The 24,180-nt window shown below is 44.8% G+C and overlaps 1 protein-coding gene across 2 annotated transcripts in view; it reads right to left on the bottom strand.

The window, feature by feature from the left end:
* Positions 1-24,180, bottom strand: part of DBF4 (DBF4 zinc finger) — an 866,998-nt gene that overhangs the window by 177,359 nt on the left and 665,459 nt on the right. For both annotated transcript variants that reach the window (XM_044067525.1, XM_044067524.1), the window contains exon 9: positions 21,510-21,555. In XM_044067525.1, the coding sequence (XP_043923460.1) occupies positions 21,510-21,555 (46 nt within the window). The remainder of the gene's footprint in view (positions 1-21,509; positions 21,556-24,180) is intronic.

Here is a 24,180-nt window from a genome sequence, read left to right as displayed (position 1 = left end):
TTTTAAGGGTTTGCTGTGTTAAGGATTTTAGCATAAATATTAAATGTTTTGAAGAGTGAGCATTTCATGGCTCTAGTGCTGTTTGTGATTCTGAAAAGACCCTTGGGATTTCCACAACCAAAGTCTTCTTGCCAACTCGTTGGTTTCTCAAGAAGGTCTGCCGAGCAGTAGAAAACTCTACTCAACAGCAACTAGGGTCTTCCCTTCCTGCTCACTGCAGGTAAGGACATCTTTACCAGAGGGCCCAAACAAAGTGGAGCCATCAAAGGGGGCATTAAAGGACGCCTTGAAGGGTTCCATGAAGTCAAAGAGCCTCATCCAGGCATGTCATCTAATAGCAATGCTTGAGCCAGATGCCTGTGAGACACCCTCTATGGCATGGGAGATTAGCCTCATGGATGAATTAGACAGGGAGGCAAGAGTAGCCAGTTGGGGAGATAATCCACCGTCGACATTGTCTCAGCTAGTAAGTCCAAGAGTTCTTTGACCAGATCTCTCTGTAATCAGGTAAAGTTGCCAAGTAATTTTAATGCTCTCAGTAAGAAGGTGGCTGAGGTGTAAACGAGTTTACCGAATTTGTCCATTGCTCTGGACTCCCTGTTCAGAGGATGGACAGAGAAGCTCTGCTCAGCAAGCTCCTTCTTGTTGGATGTCGCCACAACCAAGGCATCAACCAGTATACCCTTATTCCAGTGTGGTCGATCTTTGGTGGGAAAAGAAATTAAACAGTCATTTCAGGATTGGCTCTATTGTGTCCATCTCCTTCCAGGCCCAGCGATACACAAGATCAATGAGTTTGTCTGCTGTGGGGGGGGGGGGGGGGGTCACCCAAGTAATAGATGTGCCTGCTCTGAAAGTTTCCAAAAACACAGCCTCTTTAGGAGGAGGAATTTGGGCTGTCCGACCACCTCTATGCTTCAAGATCTCCAAAAGGTCTCCAAAGGAGACATCCTCCAGTGGTGATCTTGTGGATCCTTCTCCCTCATTAAGGTCTGTGCCCTCAGTCAGATTCCAATGGGGAGCCTATGTGCATCCTCTTACACGTCGTCTTACGAGAAATCTCCTCCATATGAGGTTCAGGACAGGTCTCGGAAGAACAAGGGGCTTGGCCCTGGAGGGAGAGCTTGGAGACCCTTTGGGGAAGGCTGATCCTGACCAGGAATGATAGGTTCAGGTCTCTAATCATCCAAGACCCAATCACCCGAAGGCAGGCGTCCAGTCTGGTGGACCCCAGCCATAAATAAACTGTACAACAAAAGGAGGAAACTACTACATGATGGAGAAAAATCCCTAAAAGGGAAGGCATCTCTGATCAGTACTAGCAAAAAATTACGATCCCTCATAAAATCCTCCAAGGCCAGCTTCGAGAGAAAAATTGCACAGGACAATAAAGACAATCATAAGGCTTTTTTCAGTTATGTTAGGAACCTGGGATGCAACTCCCAGACTTGTTCTGAGTTGATTCTAAACGACAAAAAATACACTGAACCCACAGACAATCGCCAATATCCTGGCAGACAGGTTCAGTGCAAACTCCCCCCCCAAAAGAGCAAGTATCTATCCGGGCAGAGTGCAGCCTCCCAAACATCTCTGATGCTCAGGTGAAGGCTGCCATCTCCAAAGCAAAAAACACTGCTTCCATGGGACCAGATGGCGTCCCGGGTTGCGTCCTACATGAACTCCAAGAAGAACTAATCCCTCAAGTAAAACTGCTGTACAATCTCAGCCTCACTAAAGGATATGTACACAAAGAATGGCGTACAGCAACAGTGGTCCCACTCCACAAAGGTGGCGCCTCTGCAGACCCTGGAAACTATCGCCCCATAAGCCTGACTAGCCTAGTCTGCAAGGCTATGGAGAGGATCATCATGGAACTCAAACAAAGACATTGGGGACCTACAGAACTAGATCCTACCCAATTTGGCTTCGTCAAGGGCAGATCCTGCCTTTTGAACCTGGTCAACAGTCACAAAGGCCATAGATGAGGGGAAGGTAGTCCACACAGCACAGCCTATCTTGACCTCGCAAAGGCATATGACAATACCACACTCTGGCATCATAGATAAGCTAGCCAGCCTAAATATAAACCCCTATGTCACAAGATGGGTCGCAAACTGGCTCAGACAGAACCCACAAAGTCAGAGTTGCTGGGGCCATATCAGACTCGAAACCGGTCACAAGTGGCGTCCCACAAGGTTCTGTCCTGGGACCTCTCTTGCTCGGTATTTACTTTTCTGAGGTACAGGCAAATGTGGGAGGACTATGGCTCACACCAAGTTCGCAGATGATTGCAAACTGGGCACCATAATCGACTCTCCAGTTGACACAAACATCCTTCAAAAAGGTCTCGCAGAGACGGATAACTGGTGCCAGAGCCATGGTCTAAAGCTAAATGCCAAAAAGTGTATAGTCATACCCTTTGGCAAAAACAATGTGCCCACAAATTACCACATAGGTGGCAACCCATTAAGTACAGGGATATGGGGACCCAAGTTGATAGCAATCTCTCCTTTGACAACCACATTGCCAAAGTGGTTAGAAAGACCTTCTACATAGCCCACCTCATCATGAAAGGATTCACATCTAGATCAAGAGAGGTAATCGTGCCCCTTTATTCATCCCTCATCAGACCCATCATAGAATACAATGCCCCCTTTGGGATGTACCTTACCAGATACCTGCAGCAATTAGAAAGACCCCAAAAGTACCTCACCAGGAGGATCAAGGGACTCAAACAGATGCCATATGCTGCTCGGTTAAAGAAACTCCAGCTCTACTCAGTTGCATACCGCCTACTTCGAGGCGATCTATGCCTGACATATAAAGCTATGTCCAACCCAGAATTAATGGACATGCTCCACCTCAGTAAATCTAAATCCCTTAGAGCCACGCGCTCATGGGACTTGAACCTCAGCACAGAAATAAATAGAACATGCTGGAGGGACAGATTCATAACCCAGAGGCTCCCTTCGCTCTGGAATAGAATTCCAATTCATGTTAGGCAGAGCACCTCACTGACTCTCAAGAATCTTGATGAGTGGATGGGGGATCGTAGGTTTGTCCCGTGGATTACTTCCGTGTCACTATTAGACCAAGGCACAGTAAACTAAACTTTAAAAAGGGCACAGTATACTCAAATCAAGGGGTGGCATAAGCCAAACACAATCGGGGCTAGGCTTATAAATGCCCCAGGGCAGATAGCCTAGTATTAACCTATGAACCTATAATCCAACAGGAGCTGGGGGGGGGGTCATAGCTCTGAGAGATCAGATCACTAACTGAAGAAAAGACACTTTCTATGATCTGGAAAGCAGAAGGGCTCAGAGTCCCTGCCCAGCTCCCCCAGAGCCGAAACAATGGAAGAGGAGAAAATCGGAACCTCCAACTCCCAGTTTGGATTGTATCCAAACTGTTGAGTGCCGAAGTCCCGAGAGGAAGGGACAGATCCAACAAAGTCTGACCCAAAGCCCTCCCATATCTGATGGAGATAGCCTGTGTCCAATACCCACTCTAATCCGAAGACACCGGAGCACAGGTAGCCAGGGCAACTGTTGGAGGACAGGATGACAAGCTCCTCAGATCAGGCACAGACACTACCGGGTAGCCACGAACCTGGGGCTCCAATAATGGTAAGTCTGATCCGAGATGGAGACTGATTGGTAATGGGCATGCTCACAGATCCCAGAAGGGATGGAGAAGGCAGTACACCCATCTGGATCAGAGTCTTAAGGATCTTCTGTATCATCCCATCCATCTCAATTTCTGACAAGCTCCTGGAAGACCTCGAGGAAGCCACAGAGGTCAGTTTAGAGTGCATGAAGAATGTCTGCAGAATAGTGGAGGATAGGGTAAGATTCCAGTCTAATAGAGAGAGCTCAGGTCAGATCTAAAGAGAGTTTCAGGCCCGCTGGAGCCTAAGAGGACATAGGATCCTGGGAAGTCGGATCAGAGGGCCTGGGAAGTTTAGAAGGTTGCTCTGAAGAAGCCCACAAAGACTTATGCAGGCATTTCTTTGGGTCAAACGTCCCTGCCACAAATTGGAGGGGATGGGGTTGAGCCCAGGAGAAACAGTTTCTGCAGGTAGAAGTCCCTTAATATTAATTTATTTTTCTGGTGTGGCCGACTTCCCAGGATCCTACGTCCTCTTCAAAAGTAACCTTGACGATTGGATGGGAGAAAGGAAACTCACCCCGGGGATCATGTCAGTCGCCCTGTTAGACAGGGGTCCAGAGAAGTAAATAGTGTGGGAAGAAATAGCCAGGGAATTGTTATGGCTAGGCTTGTATAGGCCCTAGGGCCGATAGCCTAGTATTAACCTATGAACCTATGGCCCTGGGATTAAAACCCTCGCATATAACACAAACCAACTGAAGATGCGGAGTGCTAAGGCAACAGATGAAGCTGTCATGAGCATAAGAATGTGCGATTTTGTGCCCATATTCTGCACAACGTTTGAATCCAGTCATTTTTTCTGACATACTGACTGGCAAAGGTTAAAACACTTAAATGAGCTCACACAGACAGAAAAACCCAACCAAAAGAACAGTTGCACGCAGACATGCAGACACACACACGCATGTGGTGTGTGTAAGCACCCACTAAAGCTAATTTTTTTTATACTAGTTGGTTACAGCTGAGGGGAAAAAGGGGTGAGGCCTCAGAAAGAAGGAAATCAAGGAGCAATACAGAGGTCCCTGATGCCCATGAAAAAACTAGAAGAAGAAGAGAAGGAAGACTGGAAAAGAAAAGTGAAATTTAAACTTAACTTAGCTGAAAATGAAGAAACGCTGAAGATAATATTCCCAACCACTCGAGACTGAAGGAACCACATCTGACACCACTGGCAGCAAATGAGATCCGAGAAGGTTGGGCAAAGGGTAGAGCATTATGAAAAGATGGAGCTCAAGACTTGGAGCCTAGACTGTAGAAATGCAGCAGAGTCAGATCCAAGGGTCAGATCCATAACCCATTCATGAGGAGGAATGAAAGATATCAGATTTGCTATACACAATGGCTTGCAAATCTGGAGCCATTAGTCTCAGACATACAGCAGGAGATGCTTGGAGGAGGCAGTAAGGAGCCAGTCATCTAGATATTTATTTATTTAACATTTACCAGAAAGTCTGACTTGGAACAAGCCAATTTTCAGCAGGGGACTGGGGAGAAATGCTCCAGATGCATGTCTGTTAACATGGGAGTAAACCGGAGCACCCGGAGGAAATCCACATGAATGCAAGGAGGACATGCAGACTCCACACAGAAGGCACCCCAGCAGAGAACCTCTTGCTGTGAGGCGACAACATTAACCACTGTGCTATCCATGGTGTGGAAACACTCTATCCTTTTAGTCTCAAGTGAGCTGCCAGCACTGCCATACATTTGGTAAACACCCTGGGGGTTGTGGTGAGTCCAAAGTGCAGGGATCTGAATTGGTAATGAGTGGCCCATAGCTGAAAGCACAAATGTCTTTGGGAGCATCTGTCAGTTTTGATATATCCAATTGTCCCTGTGCAGAAAAGGTAAGATGGACGTACCGCGAGCATTCGTAACTTAGATTTCTTCACGTACTGGTTTAAATTGCTTAGATCCAAAATGGGTCTGAGTTCTCCTGTTTTCTTGGGCAAGAAAAAGAAGCATGAATAAGTTTAGAATCCTAACTGGTCTGGTGGGACCCTTTGGATGACTTTCTTCTAGCAGCCTTTGAATTCCTTCTGCTGTTGGCTTCCAACTGGGTGGAACGTCGGGAAGCTTCTTTTTTCTGGAGGGAGAGAGTAATAAAAATGGTATGCAATAACCTCTGGATAAAATTCTTAACACCCATGAATCTTGTGTTATATTTCCCCTGGTGTCAGGGTGCAAGGACAATAATCCCCCGACTACCTCCAGAGTTGGACAGTCGGGCAGCACTTCAGGAGTGCTGGAAGGGTCTGTCCAGAAAAGAAACCCAGAATCACTGATTCTGCAGGCCTGCTCTGCCTCTAGGTTGATCTCTTCTATTATAAATTCCTTCTCTGCCTCTGGAAGAATTATTACCGAGCAGGTCATGGAAAGGTCCCCGAGATTTTTGGAACCACATCTTTTTAAACACCCGATTCCTGGAAAAGGTTTTTGAGGGGTAGAAAACTTGACTCCCAGAACAGAGTCCACAAACTCATTCACTACGGGTCAGCATCTCGAACTGATGGCCCAAAAGAAGGAAGTGCCACTGAATGGGGCGTTGATAAAGGAAGTCTTGAAAGGCTCTAAGTCGCATAGCCACATCCAGGCATGCCTCCTTATGGCAATACCTAAACCAGCTGCTCATGAGGTACATTCATCTGTGTGAGAGATAAACCTCATTGAAGCGTTTGAAGCGTTTGATATAAATAAGAGAATGGCCAGTCATAAGGATATTCTTTTGAAGTCCTTTGCAAACATTGACTCAGTACTTGATAGTTCTTTGGTCAAATCTCTCAGAAGTCTAATAAAGTGTACCAGGTAGTTTAGTGACCTCAAGGCAAAGGTTGCCAAGGTAAAGACTCACTTTCCAAATCTGTCCAATGCACTAGACTCCCTGTTTAGCAGATGGAAAGAACAGCTCTGTTCTGCTAGCTCATTATTGGGGCTACCGCCAACACCATAGCATTAACTTTGACTCCTTTGCTAAAGTGGGGTCTGTCTGTTGGCAGGGCTAAAAATGTACTGTTTTTTTTTTTTTTGGGATAAGTTCCACAGTATCCTGTTCCTTCCAAGCCTGGCAAGAAACCAAATCAATAAGTTCATCCAGTGGGGTGGGGGGTAACCCAAGACCTAGAGGAGCCAGAACTAAGTCTCCATAAATACAGATGCTTTTGGAGGGGAGTTTTGAGAAGACCAGTCACCTTTTTGTTTTAGGATTTCTAAAATATCTCCAAAAGTACAGTTTTGTACCTACCATAAATGTAGATGTCCGATAGATATGCAACTGCAGTCATAACATATGGGTTGTCCTGCCTCAGGCAGCCCTCGGTCGGCCGGATTCTAAAGTCTGGGTCCGACGTCGGCTGATGTCGCATTTCTCTCTGACGTCAGAGCGGCTGGAGTACATAAGCATCAGTCAACGCCATTTTCTTCAGTGTTTCTTGCCCCAGATGCCAGGTGCCCTCCAAAGAAGGCTGTAATCAATTTGGAAGACAAAAACAGGATTCCAAACAAAGCATCAGCCGACGCCATTTTCTTCAGTGTTTCTTGCCCCAGATGCTAGGTGCCCTCCAAGGAAGGCTGTAATCAATTTGGACGACAAAAACAGGATTCCAAACAAATAAGTAAGCAATAAACAGATACACCATAACAGATATCCCCAGCTAAGAGAAACAAGGATAGGAGTGGACCCTAGGCATAGAGGGGTATGGAGGGAGGGAAAATCCGACTGCAGTTGCATATCTATCGGACATCTACATTTATGGTAGGTTCAAAACTGTACTATGTCCTTCAAGAATGCAACTGCAGTCATAACATATGGGTAGAATACCATAGCTTAGCTGGGGGAGGAGGAATGCTCCAGGAAAAAGATGGTGTGGCAATCAAACCCTGCAGGACTGCTGAAGCAAAGCCTGCTCTGGATCTGGAGTATAGAGGGAGATTGTAGTGTTTGGAGAATGCATGCACGGAGCTCCATGTAGCAGCTTCTAGAATGTCCTTTGTAGGCACCCCTCTTAAGAATGCTATAGAGGTGGCTTGTAGCTCTGGTGGAATGTGGTCTGACATTGGCTGGAACAGTCTTCCCATGAAAGGAATAACAAAATCTGATGCAATGTCCAATCCATTTTGAAATAGTCTGTTTTGAAATGGCTTTTCCTTGTACTGCAGGGGCGTAAGCTACAAAAAGTTGTTCAGAATTCCTATTGGTCTTGGTTCTGTCCAGGTAGTATCGAAGTTGTCTGTGAATGTCCAAGGTATGTAACAGTCTTTACCCTTTGTTCTCAGGATTGGGGAAGAAAGCAGGCAGATGAATAGCTTGATTTAAAGAAACCCTAGATACCACCTTTGGCATAAAAGTAGGGTTGGTCCTTAAGGAGAACCTGTCTCTGTGAAAGATTATGAACGGTGGTATTGCCATTAGTGCCTGTAGTTCCGAAACCCTTCTTGCTGAGGTAATTGCCAACAGGAAAGCCGTCTTCCATGAGAGAAATTGTAAGTCGACTGAAGCTGCTGGCTCAAATGGAGGTAGAGTCAGTTTTTCTAGGACAAAGTTGAGGTCCCAGGCTGGTACTGGAGCCTTTCTTGGTGGCTTAATGTTCTTGATTCTCCTGAGGAATTGCCTTAGCAAAGGATGTGAAAAGACAGGTGGATCAGTGTTATATCTAGCTGAAATAGCTGAAGAATGTATCTTTATGGAAGAATATGAGAGTCCATTCTGTAGCAAATCTGCCAAATATTCCAGGATGAGTGGGATGTTCAATAATGATGCATCATGTCCCTTGCTGGCATTTCAAATGCTGAATCTCTTCCATTTTGCTAAGTAAACCTTTCTGGTGGATGGTCTTCGAGCCTCTGTTAATATCCGCTGAACTTCCTTGGAGAGAGAAAGATTGAGGTTATTCATGGGATCTCCCAGGCTGTTAGCTGCAGCGTCTGAAGGTTTGGATGCACTGTTTTGAAGTTGTGCTGAGTCAAGAGTAGGGGCCATTGTGGAAGGGCCCACTTCTTGGTGTGACATATGCTCCGTAGTAGTGGATACCAGTGTTGTCTTGGCCAGTCTGGTGCTATTAGGATCCCCTTGGGTCTCTCTGCTTTGATCTTTAGTAATACTGAGGTCATCAGTGGCAGAGGTGGGAATGCATAGATTTTTAGGAAGTTCCAGTTGAATGAAAGAGCATCTATTTTCCAAGCTTGTGGATGGTATGTCCTTGAGCAGAATTTTTGTAGATGATGGTTGAGGTGAGAGGCAAATAGGTCTACTTCTGGCCTGCCCCATGTCGAAGTGAGTTGTGTGAAGATCTTCGGATGTAACCTCCACTCGTGTGGATCTGTGAAATTCCTGCTTAGGCTGTCCGCCAGCACATTGTCTTTGCCTGGAACAAACTGGGATTGTAACTGTATGTTTAGGCTCAGTGATTTTTCCCAAAGATTCATTGTCAGTCTGCAAAGGGGGTAAGAATGGGTGCCCCCTTGCTTGTTTATATACCACATAACAGTGGTGTTGTCTGTCCGTATCAGTAAATGGCCTTGCTGAAGTTGTTGCCTAAAGGCCTCGATGGCATGCATTACTGCCAGCATTTCCTTTTGGTTTATATGCAGATGTGTTTCCTTTGGAGACCATTGTCCTTGTATACATCTGCCTTCCATGTGCGCCCCCCATCCAAGGTCTGAGGCGTCTGTGGTCATGGTCTGTGTTATCTGTGGTTTTTTTGAATGACATACCTGTGTTTGCCTGGCTTACCGAGGCCCACCATAGGAATTCCTTTTGTAGGCATGGAATGAGCGGTATGATTGTCTCTAAGTTGTTGCTGTGCTGAGACCATAGGCTTTTTAGGTACCATTGAAGCTTTCTCATGTGTAGTCTTGCTAATGGAACCAGGAGAATGCAGGATGCCATGTAACCCAGGGCCTGTAGGAATCTCCTTGCAGTCATCTGGGTGAGTTTTGCCAAACGTTTGAAATAATGAGTTAACTTCTCTTGCTTGTCTTCTGTCAGGTAAGCCATTTGAGAGGCTGTGTCTAGTTTGGCTCCTAAGAAGGTTATTTGCTGGGATGGGTGAAGTCTTGACTTTTGGAAGTTGACTGTGTATCCCAGAGCCTGAAGTAATCGTATGACATAGTTCAAGTTTTTTGTCAACATCAGTTTGTCGTCCGCTTGTATGAGGCAGTCGTCCAGGTACGGGTAAATTTGGATCCCCTGGAGCCTGCAATGAGCAATTACTGAAGCCAGGCATTTTGTGAATACTCTGGGCGCAGTAGATAAGCCAAATGGCAATGCTGAGAATTGATAGTGCTCTGGCCCTGCAAGAAATCTGAGGTATCTTCTGCAACTGTGTCTGATAGGGACATGCAGGTATGCCTCCTTGAGGTCCAGAGTAATCAGCCAAGACCCCTTGCCCAGCATGGGAAGGAGTTGCTGTAGAGTCATTATTTTGAACTTTGGTACTATGAGAAAGGTGTTTAATGCGGACAAATCCAGTATTGGTCTCCATTGAGTTTCTTTTCTTGGAACAAGGAACAGTCGAGTAAAACCCCTGGACTTGTTCTTGTTGTGGAACTCTTTCTATTGCTTTTATCCGAGCCAGCAGAGAAATTTGCTTGATAGCCTCTGCCCTCTGGCTTTGTGGTAGGTTTGGCATGCCTTGTTTTCTTGGTAAGGTATGAAAATGGAACCTGCCATTGTCGTCCCCTGTAAGGACCTTTGTATTGTCCTCTTCCTCGGCCACGTCTGTTTTTACCCCTTTGAAATTTTTCAGGATTAGGAAAGGACCAGTTTTTTGAAGGCCAATTCCTACTGAATCTGGGGGGTTGAACCTGGAGGAAATCTTTAACCGTCTGAACTGATTTTGCTTTTTCCTCGATGGACTTTAACACATCTTTAGCATTAGCACCAAAAAAGCTTGTTCTTTTCCAAGGGTGCATCCAGAAGTTTTGCCTTAACATGATCTGGTAGAGGCTGTTCTTTTAACCATGCATGTCTACGAATGACTGCCCCTTTTAACCATGCATGTCTACGAATGACTGCCCCTGTCATAGCTGCTCTACATGAAGCTTCCAGTGCATCATATCCACACTGCAGGAAGTGATTGCTGACTTGCTGAGAGTTATGTACAGCTTCCTGCAAAGACTTCCTGTCTAAAGGATCAGGAGAGGCCAATGTTTTTCCTGATATTGTAACATATGAAAAAGGCAATTCAAAGCTCTCATAGGTAAAGCAGTGGAGGTGTAAACCTTTTTCCCCCATCTCTCTAATGACCTAGCTTCCCTGTTGGAAGGCAAGGGATTTTTAGAGGTGGAAGCTGAAACACCTTTTGGTCCCTGAGAAATAGTTTCTAAATCAACAGTATGGGCCCTGAATAAATGGGAATGTGTGTCTGGGACCCTGTAATACCTGTCTGGCTTGGCTGGAGCAGGAGGAAGAGAATCAGGGGTAACACTGGAGTCAGAATATAAATCATCCAAAACATCTAGCACAGGAGGAATAGCTAAGGGCCTGTGCTGGGGCTTTTTAAGGAAAGTTCGAAGGCGCTTTCTGGAATCAGAATATTCCTGGCCTTGCCACTTGAAATGTTCCCTCATGGTATGCAGAACTTCCCCAAAAGAAATATCCTCAGGAGGGGAGGCCGAGGGTATGGAATCCTCTGCATCCGAGTCCTCATAGGTCTGGAAGAGCTCTTCCTGGCCATCGGAGTGGACAGAGTCCTCAGAATCTTCATCTGAAGGGATAGGGTCAGAGGGTTCAACCCGGGGCCTCGTATCAGGAGGAGGCTGGGATCCTCTCTCAGGATGGGCCTGTGAACCTCTAATCATAGAAATTAAGTCTGCGGCCATAGTCATGATTTGTGACTCTGGAGTAGGCTGAGGTAAGGCTTTAGCATTAAGGTGCTTGGTCTTGCTGGCTGCCTTAGCCCGAGTGTAGGCCTTAATAGACATGGCCATAGGAGGCCTGGCAGCTCCACATGCAGGAGTGACCTTATCTACAGCAATGGTCTCGGGCATTTCCTCGGTTTCAGTATCCGGAGGAAAATCTACAACTGGCGTCGGAGTGGTATCCGGTATCGGAGTCGTCGGTAATGCGGTGTCTTCGGTTCGGAGCGGTGGAATAACCGTCTCAGGGGGAACCAGAGCACTCGTGGTAGGTTTTGGCATTGAGTCGGAGGTAGACGCGGGCCGAGGATGTCTGTCCCGGTCTTTTCGTTTCTTGGGAGTTTGCGATGTCGGAAGTTCCGACGGCATTGTATAATGAAATTTTTCACCGAAAAAATCTTCAGCGAACTCTGCCCGGCACCTGAGAGTGCGCTTATTGAAGCGAGCACAGGCGACACAGGCCGAGACGTCATGGTCTGGGCCAAGGCAAGGAAGACAGTAAGAGTGGAAATCCTTATGAGGTATTTGTTTACCACAAGAAAGACAATTGTTAACTTTTTCAGTAATTTCTGACATCGGCTGAGGCAAGAAAAGGTCCCCAACGGGGTACTTAGCTTTTTTGATGACTTCAGATTCGAAGAATACAGGAGCTGACCGATCGGCACTTGCGAACTGCTTCAGGCACCGCGCGGCAAGAAAGACTGAAGAAAATGGCGTCGGCTGATGCTTATGTACTCCAGCCGCTCTGACGTCGGAGAGAAATGCGACATCAGCCGACGTCGGACCCAGACTTTGGAATCCGGCCGACCGAGGGCTGCCTAAGGCAGGACAACCCATATGTTATGACTGCAGTTGCATTCTTGAAGGACATCGAGATATCATCCAGTGGTGATGTGGGGCACCCTTCATCAAATTGGTGTCTTCTGCATGTGACTCCATCGGGGAGTTAAAGTGTCTCCTTCTGCATGTTCTCTTCTGGTGCACCTCCTCTGTGGGATGATCAGGTGAGGTGTCAGAAGAGGAGGAAATTCCTCTACTGGAAATGACTGGAGAATTATTGTAACTGGCTGCCCCTGTGGAGTAGGTCTGATCAACTCAAAGCTCAGAACCAATAAGAGAAAAGGGACAAAATCGGAAAAGTGAGATGGCGGTTCTCTTGGCAGAGAAAAAGCCCTTTCCACTACCTCAAAAGCTAATGGACCTAGAGAAGCTTCAACCTTCAGCCTGGGAGCAGAAACTTTCAAAGAAGGCAGGTATCAACAAGCTTTCGAATCGGCATCCTGAGAATAGAAACGGATCCAACTGTCCACGGCACAGGCTCTGAGGGGAAGGGACAAATTTGACGAAAATGGAGCCAAACCTATCCCCTCGGACCAAACTCAGACACTTCAGCTCTGTGACTCAGTCTGATCAAAGGATACTGGAGCCAAAAGTACAGTTTTGTACCTACCATAAATGTAGATGTTCGAAGCTCCACATTGCTGCAGTCCTTACACTTGGGTAGTCCGCTGTCCTCGGTCGGCCCGAATATCAAAGTATTAGGCTGACGTCGGTCAAGGCGCTTAAGACTGACATCAGAACGTCAGTGTACAAATGCGCATGACCGACGTCATATCCTCAGTCTTTTCTTGCCCCAGATGTCAGAAGACCCTAAAAAGAAAGGTCAAAACCAAAAGACAGCAAAAAACAATCAACCACCCTTGCACTAATCATATGTACACTATATACAATATCCACAATATTCACAACCCAAACCACACAACCGCCTCTAACTACAGAGGGGAAGGAGGGAGGGTAAATTGGACTGCAGCAATGTGGAGCTTCGAACATCTACATTTATGGTAGGTACAAAACTGTACTATGTTCTTCATCTCACATTGCTGCAGTCCTTACACTTGGGTAGAATCCCAAAGCAGAGGAAAGGGAGGATGGCAAAACTATAAAGCATTAGGAGCTGCCAAAATGCCCTGTAAAATTGCAGTGGCAAAACCAGCCCTAGATTTAGAGTAAAGTGGAAGGTGGTAATGCTTAGAGAAAGTATGCTCTGAACTCCAAGTAGCTGCCTCCAAAATATCTTTAGTTGCCACCCCCCTTAAAAAAGCTGTAGAAGTGGCAGTAGCCCTAGTGGAATGAGGCCTAATCCCAGCTGGAATCACCTTACCATGATGGGAATAACAGAAAGCAATACAAAACCCAATCCACTTAGAAATAGTTTGTTTTGACACAGGCTTGCCCTGAGAACCCAAAGCAAATGAAACAAATAACTGCTGAGACTGCCTGAACCCTTTAGTTCTGCTCAAATAATATCGCAACTGCCTGTGTAAATCCAAAGTGTGCAAAATCTTTTCCCCTTTATTTTGGGGTTTGCATAAAAAGTAGGCAAATGAATAGTTTGGTTTAAAGCCACACTAGAAACCACTTTAGGCATAAAGGAAGGATTAGTACGCAAAGATACCCTGTCCTTATGGAAAATTAAGAAAGGCTCAACTGCCATAAGGGCCTGTAATTCAGAAACCCTTCTCGCAGAGGTAATGGCCAACAAAAAAGCAGTCTTCCATGACAAATATTTCAACTCGGCAGTAGCTGCAGGCTCAAAAGGTTGTAGAGTGAGTTTCTCCAACACAAAATTGAGATCCCAAGCAGGAGTAGGAGCTCTACGTGGGGGTCTTATATTCTTTGCCCCTCTAAGGAATTGCTTAAACAAAGGATGAGAAAACAATGGTGGGTCACAGTCATAGTGAGCAGAAATTGCTGCAGCATGAACCTTAATAGAAGAGGACAACCCCTTGTCCAGTAACTCAGTAAGATATTGAAGAGCCACACTTAAATTAGGCTTAGAAACATCAAATTCCTTTGCTGTACTCCAAAATAAAAATCTCTTCCATTTATCTGCGTACACTTTCCTTGTACTAGGCCTTCTGGCCTCCAAAATAACATTCAAAACTTGTTGTGGAAGCTGAGACCCTCCAGGGTTTAAAACAGAATATGCCAGGCTGTTAGATGTAGAGAGTGAAGTTTGACATTGAGTAAATGACTGTTCTCCTGAGACAGCAGGTGCGGAATTGAAGGCAAAGGCCATGGAGGCTCCCTGCCAGACTTCTCAGTAATGGGTACCAGTGCTGTCGAGGCCAATCTGGAGCTATTAAAATCATCTTTGGCTTGTCCTGTCTGACCTTCAGGAGTACCTTTGGGAGGAGAGGCAGAGGTGGAAAGGCATACACATGAAGATTGCTCCACTTGAATGAAAGAGCATCCACTTTCCAAGCTGTGGGATGAAACCTTTTTGTGCAAAACTTTGGCAGCTGGTAGTTTAGTGGAGAAGCGAACAGATCTATGTCTGGAGTTCCCCATAACACTGTCAATTTCTGAAATACATGAGGATCCAATTTCCACTCGTGGGGATCCATAATTTGTCTGCTCAACACATCTGCTAAGGAGTTCTGTCCTCCCGGCAGAAACCTTGCCTGAAGATTCAGCTGTAAACTGAGAGCAGTCTCCCACAAAATCATTGCTTGTCTGCATAGAGGATAAGAATGCGTTCCCCCTTATTTGTTGATGTACCACATGACAGTTGTGTTGTCTGTTAGAACCAACACCTGCCCTGGAAGAAGTAAATCTTTGAAAGCTATTAATGCAAATTGGACTGCTAACATCTCCTTCAAGTTGATATGTAGATGTTGAAGTCTGGCAGGCCACGTGTCTTGTATCCACTTTCCATTTAGATGAGCTCCCCAAGCTTTGTCTGAGGCATCTGTCGTTAGAATCTGACTCACCTCTGGTCGGGTCACAGAGAGTCCCTTGTTTAGGTGACATTCCTGAGCCCACCACAAAAACTCCTTTTGAATGCAAGGTATTATTTGAATGACAGTGTCCATATCTTGGCAGTGCTGTGTCCATACATTTTTGAGATACCATTGTAGCTTCCTCATATGCAGTTTGGCATTGGGAAGCACCAGAATACAAGATGCCATGAACCCCAGGGCTTGAAGGACTGTCCTTGCAGTCAGGCTGGACTGATGAGACAACTGATGGAAGTAAAGAGAAAGATTCTTTTGTTTGTCCGGGGTCAAAAAGGCCATCTGGGACGCTGTATTCAGTCTCACACCCAGAAAGCACATGTCCTGAGAGGGTACTAGACTGGACTTTATTTCGTTCACAGAATACCCCAGGCATCTTAGCACTGCTATCACATACTGTAAATGATGAAGAAGTTCGTCCTTTTCTTGGGCCAGAATCAGGCAATCGTCCAAATAAGGATAGATCTGTATTCCTCTTAGCCTGAAGAAAGCTATCACTGGAGCCAGAAGTTTCGTGAACACTCTGGGCGCAGTAGATAAGCCAAAGGGCAATGCAGAGAACTGATAATGAAAAGTCCCAGCCCGAAAACGCAGATACTTCCTGCAACTGAGCCTGATAGGAACATGAAGGTAAGACTCCTTGAGATCCAGAGTCACCATCCAGTGATCTTTGCCCAGCAGAGGCAAAAGCTGTTGTAACGTCAACATTTTGAACTTGGGAATGTCCAGATATGTGTTGAGGATAGATAAATCCAAAATTGGTCTCCACGTGTTCCCCTTCTTTGGTACTAGGAACAGGCGAGAATAAAATCCTAGGCCCACTTCTGGTAGAGGGACCGGTTGTATGGCCCCTATTTGAAGTAGCAGAGAAATTTGTTTGTGAGCCTCTAGTCTTTGCTGAGGAGGAACGTCTGGCATGCCTTTGAAAGGAGGCAAGGTATGGAAATAAAACTTGTAACCTTGGTGTATGATATCCAATACCCATCTGTCTTGAGTAATCAAACTCCAATTTTCCTTGAAGAGTGCCAACCTTCCTCCCAAAGGTGCTGCCAGGCGAGAAGGATCTGGCAGCTGAAAAGGTAGGTCATTGGGCCTGTTTACGAAAGGACTGGCCCCTGCCCTCACCCGAAGACTGTGCAGGTGAACTCCCGTTCTAGGTCTGAAGGAACTCTGAGTCCTGCCCCTACCACGCCTAGATCTACCCCTAGACTGAGAATCATAAGAAGGATACGTCCACCCCTTAGCAGGCCAATTCCTACTAAACTGGAGGCTGAACTTGCAAAAATCTTTAACAGCCTGCATAGACTTAGCCTTGTCCTCCATTTTCTTCAAGACTGACTCCACAGGTGAACCAAACAACACATCAGACTGTAAAGGAGCATCCAAAATCCTTGTCTTAACATGGTCAGATAAATTCTGATCCCTCAGCCAGGCGTGCCTGCGAAGAACTGAACCAGTGGCAGCCACCCTAGACGAGGCCTGTACAGCATCAAAACCACATTGTAAAGAATGCTTACCCACCTGTTCCGAGACATGCACCAAATCTTGTAATTCTTTACACTCAATGCCTTCCGCCAGAGCATCTACCTTAGACTTCAATTGAGAAAGAAGATAGTTTTGATATTTCAACATGTGAAACTGGCAATTCAAAGCCCTCATAGCTAAGGTGGAAGAAGTATAGACTTTCTTTCCCCATCTATCCAAAGCTCTGGCCTCTTTATCTGGAGGAACCGGATTTTTACAACAGAGGCCTTGACACCCTTAGGTCCCTGACTAACAGTTTCTGGGTCCGCCCTAGGACTCTTATAAAGATATTTATGAGCCTCAGGCACCCTGTAATACCTATCCGGTTTAACAGGAGCAGGAGGCAAAGAATCAGGATTAAGTGAAGCCTCCGCAAACACATCCTCCACAACATCCAGAACAGGTGGTATAGCCAAAGGCCTATGCTGGGGTAAAAGCAAAAAATCCCTAAGCCTTTTCCTGGAATCAGAGAAGTCCTGACCTTCCCACTTAAAATGTTCCCTCATGGAATGAAGAGTCTCTGAAAAAGAAAAATCCTCTGGAGGAGAAGCAGAAGGAGTCGAATCATCTGCATCAGAATCAGAATAAGGAGAGTACTCCTGCAAGTACTCCTGCAAGTCTTCAGCCGAAGACTCTGAAACATCCGAAGCCTGCTCAAAACTCCCCAACTCTGGTTCCACCCTAGGCCTCTTATCAGGAGGGGGCAAAGAACCTCTAATCAAAGTAATTAAATCTTCTGCCATTTTAAGCATGTGCTTCTTGGGCACAGATCCTGTAGAACTAGGAGTGACACCAACAGAAGCTAAACCTGGCCTGCCTCTGGGAGAAGCCTTGGAAACAGAAGGAGAGGGCCTAACCACCCTAGGAAGGGAGGGGAGTACAGTAACCTGAGAAGCCCCTTCAGCCTGACCTGCCTCCTGAGAGGCCACATCCTGCAATATCAAAGTCTCCCCTGGGACTCCAGAGAAGCCTCCGCGAACCACCGGTTCCACTGACGCCTCTAAAGAACCGGCGTCCGCACGGACGACTCTTCTTGCCTGGGTTTAGCTGCTTTGTCTTTGCGCTTCTTCGAAGAAGCGGGCGTCGGAGCATCCGACGGCATATTATAATTGCACCACTTCCCGAAAACCAACCTGGCACAATCTAACCTTCGCTAATAGTGCGCTTATTGAACCTAGCACAAAGCGACACCCAACAACGTCGTGCTCAGGCCCCAAACAAGGAATACACAAAGTATGATAATCTCTATGCGGTATCTGCTTCCCACAAGAAATACAGTTATTCACTTTTTCTGACATCCGGTAAACCACTGAGGCAAGAAAAAACTAAAATATTCCCCAACGGGGTACTTAGCCAACTTTGACTCGGTCTGAAACTCCGAATTCGAAAAATTTCAGAACGCCGAACGGCACTTGCAACGCTGCTTCTGCATCGGACCATGCGGCAAAAAAGACTGGGGATATGACGTCGGTCATGCGCATTTGTACACTGACGTTCTGATGTCAGTCTTAAGCGCCTTGACCGACGTCAGCCTAATACTTTGATATTCGGGCCGACCGAGGACAGCGGACTACCCAAGTGTAAGGACTGCAGCAATGTGAGATGAAGAACATCTAGTCAGGCATATAGTCAAAGGTCAAAGCAGCAGCTTTCCTTGGATAAGACACCAGACCTCTTGGGGATTCCAGATCCTGGGAATCAAACCACCAAGCAGAACAGAAAACGAAACAGAGTGGTCCTGGATGTCGAACGCATACTGATGGATCCAACAGGGGACAAAGATGGTAAAACCCCCATCTGGATCTGAGCTCAGAGAAATTTTCACATCATCCTATCTACATCTGCTTCCAATAAACTTCTGGAGAACCTAGAAGAAGTTGTGGATGGAGGCCTGGAATGTTTCTTGGTAGTCTGAAACAAGTCAGCAGGCAGAGTGGGCAATATAAGTTTAATATGGAATTCTGGAGTATGACTCCTATGAGACGTAGTAGTCTTTGGATCACAGGATTTAGGATCAGAGGGTGCAGTTGTAGGAGATGCTGAAACAAGAGGAGAAACCTTTAGATCAGAGAGTTGTGGCTCTGAGGATTAAATGTTTGAATCTGACAATGTCGGATTTAAGATTTTTCTTGTTATTGCCGGAGGATCCGAAGGCCTTGGGGACTTGAGTGGGGAGCATTTCTTATGCTCCAAAGGAGCTGGCTCGCTGGATTTAAAGTGGGGTTTGAGCCCCAGAAGTAGTAGATGGTAGTAGGACTTTCAAAATTAGTTTGTTTCGCCTGTCCTTCAAGGCTCTTGGGTTAAAGTAGAGCAAACTGTACATGCGGTGCCCAAGTGCCCAGCACCAAGGCAATACACACACTCCTTGTAGGCATCTGAATTAGGGATCTTATGTACACAAGAAATACATTTATTTCATCGTTCAGCTCATCAGAAATGTTTAAACAACTTGAAACAAAGTTTTTTTTAGAAGAAAAGGAGACTAGTAAAGAGTTTAACTACATCAATGGTATACTGCAGAAATACTTTAGTAAACAAAGGTAAATAGTAGACGAAAAAATACCAGCAATGATATGGTGAGATACTATCTGGAATTTTACGGACAGTAAAGAAACCAGAATCTCCTAATGACAGCGCAAAACTAAGAGAGATGATACTAAAGATAATATAAGAAGAAATGTACCTCAAGTAAAAGAAAATATCTATCAAACCCATAAAATATTTCTTTGAAAGCTTGAAGGAGGAACCTGTGTCTATTAGAGATGGTGGTCAATGACATCTGACGTAATGGGGATGGGATATAGTGCATTATGGGTTGAGGGAGGAGCTCGAGAGTTGGATCCAACGTCTGGAATATGCAGCAGAGTCAGATCAGAGAATCAGATCCGAACCCATATGGTGAGGAAGAATGAAAAGGACATCAGATAAATGGATAGACCAAACATGCGATAGTGACAAACGAAGCAAGGAATTTCTTTTGCGATTTAAGAAAGCATTAAACACTATTAGTCAAATCAGCTTTGGAATATAGTAACAAGCATTTGGCAATGGAAAGGAAAGAGAGAGAAGGGAAAAAAGCTAAAAAAAGCTAAGAGGCAACATATAGGAGAGACATAAGGATTCCATAAAAGAGATGGCCACTTGGTGTTTCAAGATTCCACAAAATAAGAAATGGAATATCTTTGGAGGAGAACCCCTCCGAAGGAGCAGTCATAATATGGAAAAGAATAAACATCACAGGTAGAGATGTGGTTAGCTGTATGGGATTAAATCTCACTACATTCAGAGGTCAGAACAATGAGGGGGCAATTCTCAGTAGTGGACAAGGCAATGACCCCCACAGGCCTTTGGTAGAACTTGGGAGTCACTATAGCCTTCTGATTCTTTCACTACTAACTTCAGGTCTTGGTTTCCATATTTTTTAGGAAAACTGGATGTGGAAGCACACACCCTTTGCATTAATTTCACCATTCATGTTCAAGAAAGACCACAAAATCTGGACATCAGACTGTACTATTCTTATTTAATATACTGAGCAGGTGTCACACGTGCAAATCTGGTGTTTCCACTGAAAAGAAAAAGGAACTGTACATGGTTATCTAAACGTAATCTGTCCTTTGCGGACACACTTGGCAAGATATTCCAAGGCTATCATGAACCTTAGAAATGTCAATCCAAAACATTACTTGCATGCAAATTTGCAATATTAAGCAAATTTAGCAACAAAGTTTCAAGGGCGGCCACAGTGGTGCAGCGGTTAGCGTTGCCACCTCACAGCAAGAGGTTCTCTGGGTCGATCCTTGGCTGGGGTGCCTTCTGTGCGGAGTCTGCATGTCCTCCCTGTGGTCGCGTGGGTTTCCTCCGGGTGCTCCAGTTTCCTCCCACATCCCAAAGACATGCTGTAGGTGGGATTGGACACACTAAATTGGCCCTAGGCATGAATGCATGTGTGTGCCTTCTGTAGCAGGTTGGGCGCTGGGCTGGCAACAAGACATAGTAAAACTCCACTGCCAATCATGAGCGGACAAGGTGATCCGCTGTGGTGACACCTAACCGGGAAAAGCCGAAAGAAGAAGCAACAAAGCTTCAAGCAGGCACTTGTTCTCTTGAAATCAATTAAGTGGATCAATTAACAACCAGAAAATCAGGTCTTGCACCAGAAAAAAAAAAAGAAACAAAACTAAATATGGCAAAATGCTCTTCCTTTCAGCCATGTTCAGGATGATGTCCTAGAATCTGACAGTCAGACTAAAAAGGGTAACATTCACATACTAATTCCATGGATATTGAGTCACACTGCAGAGGTCTTTATGATAAACGCATCCCCATTTGTTATAATGCTGAAAGCATCCTTGAAGGATTTTTCCCCCATTTCCTCACTATTTAATAAAAATGCAGACAGGCTTATCTATTGGCAAGCCAAAATTTTATCATGAGGTGCAAGCTACTACGGAGCATTCAATTAAGTACTTAAAATATTTTTAATGCTGACAAGATTACTAAAATCACCAACAGAATAAATGATGCAATCATTTTGTACACAACTAATGCAAACTGTCTTCTTACGAACTTCTACAGGCTAATTGCTGTATTCATTTATTCTCACAGAATAAGATATTTTATAAGTTTACAATGATTAAAGAAAATCGAAATAGTATTTACCGGCTTCGGTCTTCCACTTTTATAAAAGGTTTCTTCAATATTCCAGCTTCAAACAAATAAATAAAATACAGCTGGTCAACATGTAAAAAGCATGGAAAAACAAACATTTCACCAATCAAAATATACAAAACAAGAACTCATACTCTTGAATATCACATAAAATGAATGAAGTGCTGTATTCAGTCTCCTACAGGCTGTTGAGGGGGAAATCTATACCTGGCATACAGGGCATTGTCAGAGCTCATTCTGATGGACCTCCTGCACATCAGCAAAAGAAACAGCACCAGAATTACCCATTCTAAAGACATAAACCTTGCCTGTGATATAAATAAGACCTTCTGGAAAGACAGGCTTGTATCCCAGAGACTATCCAGTCTCTGGAAAAGGGTTCCCATCCATGTGAAGAGGAATTCATCCCTAATCCAATTCAAGTGCAACTTAGACAATTGGATGGGGTACAGAAAAATTCATCCCTGGCTTGGCACCTGTGCTCTAATGGACACAGGCAACCTGTAAATGGTGCATCTCTCAGGTCCCTGCTTGCTAATATTTCATCTCCCAAGCCCCTGCTTACACTTATCAAGGGTACCAGAATGAGATATGGGATGCATGGCTAGGCTTAAAAATGCCCTTGTGGTTGTTAGCTTAGTAAACGACTATGAATCTATGAGTGATATATGGGGATAAGCATAAAAGATCTTGAAAGGTCACCACTCGGCCAGAGCATTTCTTGGGGACTACCCATCTTGGGGGGGGGGGGGGACTAAGAAAAAGTAGATGCTGCATTTCATGTTGGGTAGGATTGCAAAGTTTCTCCCGACAAAGTTTCATTTAAAGGACCTGAAGGATCTCCGGGACAAAGTAAAAGGCTGTCTTGAAGGTTAAGGAGTCAGCTCCCACTCATAATTACATCTACATCTACTAGACTCAGTGAAATCAAAATTCTACAAGACTTGAATAGATGAAACACAATGTGCTTAGAGAAATTCCAAGTGCTGTGGCAAAGACTTGATTGTGAGATTGGCAATACATGTAGTTGGAAGTTATGTTGAAATATAATAGGAATAGTCAAGATGATTATCATTCTGGTGAAGTACAAGGGCATATATGGGACTTAAGAAGGTAACTTTTTTAGTGTGATCTTAAAACTCTTGAAGCAGTCTATGGTTCTTATATTAACTGGTAAGGTGTTCCATAGCTTTTTTAAAAAAGTTTATTGCACCTATCTGACAAGGCTCTATGGCCAAAGGCTTCACAGTGAGATGATCCACTCTCAACCAATAAACACAGATCATGACCATCTCGCGAAGGGATCTTTTGCCTGCATTTGTGGCACTTCTTAAAACTTGAAGTTTTCTCCTTGCCCTCCATAATACTAGACAGTGATGGTAACTGAGAAATAGCACAGGCACAAAAAGTGCACGTACGTACACGCGAGCACACACACAAACACGCACACAGGTATAGTTAAGCAGCTGAGAGAGTTATCTAAGCTCACAGAGGCCCAACAAAGACATGAAAGACTCCTAAATCCAGATACTTGTGCAAAAAGACTAACCAGCAGAAGAAATCACCAAGCTACAAAGAAAGGTCATTAAAATAGCAGGTAAATGAGTTTTAAGAGGCAAAAGGGAGCACTTATCTATCACAGTTATGGGATTAAGTCCAAAACTGAGGTGGCAAGTGCAATCTGAGGGAAGCTAGACAGTGAGCACAGGTCATTACAGGAGGGAAAAGTTACGAGGAACTCAAGACTAGAGTACTAATTTACCATCTTGGATTGGACAAGCAGCCTGAAGACCCAGTCAGATCAGGTCTCTATAGAATGATTAAAAATATAAATTATGCACTTACCAGAACACTGGATCCTTTCACTGTCGTCCTTGTGATGCATTTGTGTCCTTGATACCTTTGTGTCCTTGTTATGATCCTAACCAGCAAAATTAGTTCTCCAGCCTTGAGCTCATTTAAGAATTCTCTTCCCATCATATCCAGGCGTGCAAGATCACCTTAGATTGATTTTGTTGCCAAAGGGAAAGTGATTAAAGGCAAAAATTACAGAGAATAGAACACCCATCAGGTCTTACAAAGTGACAGGATATACATGAGTTAAAGGATCCAGTGTTATATTAAGTACACAAAAGTACTGTAACCAATTTATCCCATCCATCCAAATCAGACATATGGTACAGATACCAAAGCTACAACTCTGATGGCATCATGACACCAGACTCTTTAGTACTGTGGCACCAAAGGAAGCCCTATTCCTGGATATACCATGCTAACTTGCAGTGCTTAGCAAAAGTATGTATGGTAGTCCATATAGCTTCTGCACAAATCTCATCAATTCAGGCATTTCTAAATAAGGCCATATACGTGACTACAGATTTAGTTGAATGAGCCTCTAGCTTGCAAGGTAATGGGTGAAGACCGGTAAAAGAAATGCAGTCTGAAAGACAACTAGAAAACATGACCTTAGACACATGAGAACCCAGTTTAAACACAATAAATAGAGCTGTAGATCTTTTCTGATGGGCTTGGACAACCAAGCTTCTACCTTCACAGAGCTATCACTTGTCTATGTACATCATAAGTATGCAGGATAAACTTGCCTTTGTTGGCAGAGTCTGGGAAAAAAACTGACAAATGAAATGGTTGATTAAAATACACC

The sequence above is a fragment of the Protopterus annectens genome, chromosome 3.part1, assembly GCF_019279795.1.
Source record: "Protopterus annectens isolate FY-2018-M chromosome 3.part1, PAN1.0, whole genome shotgun sequence".
In the NCBI taxonomy this organism is placed as follows: domain Eukaryota; kingdom Metazoa; phylum Chordata; order Ceratodontiformes; family Protopteridae; genus Protopterus; species Protopterus annectens.
Note: the sequence above shows the minus strand (reverse complement) of the source record. Positions and strands in the feature narration are given on the sequence as shown.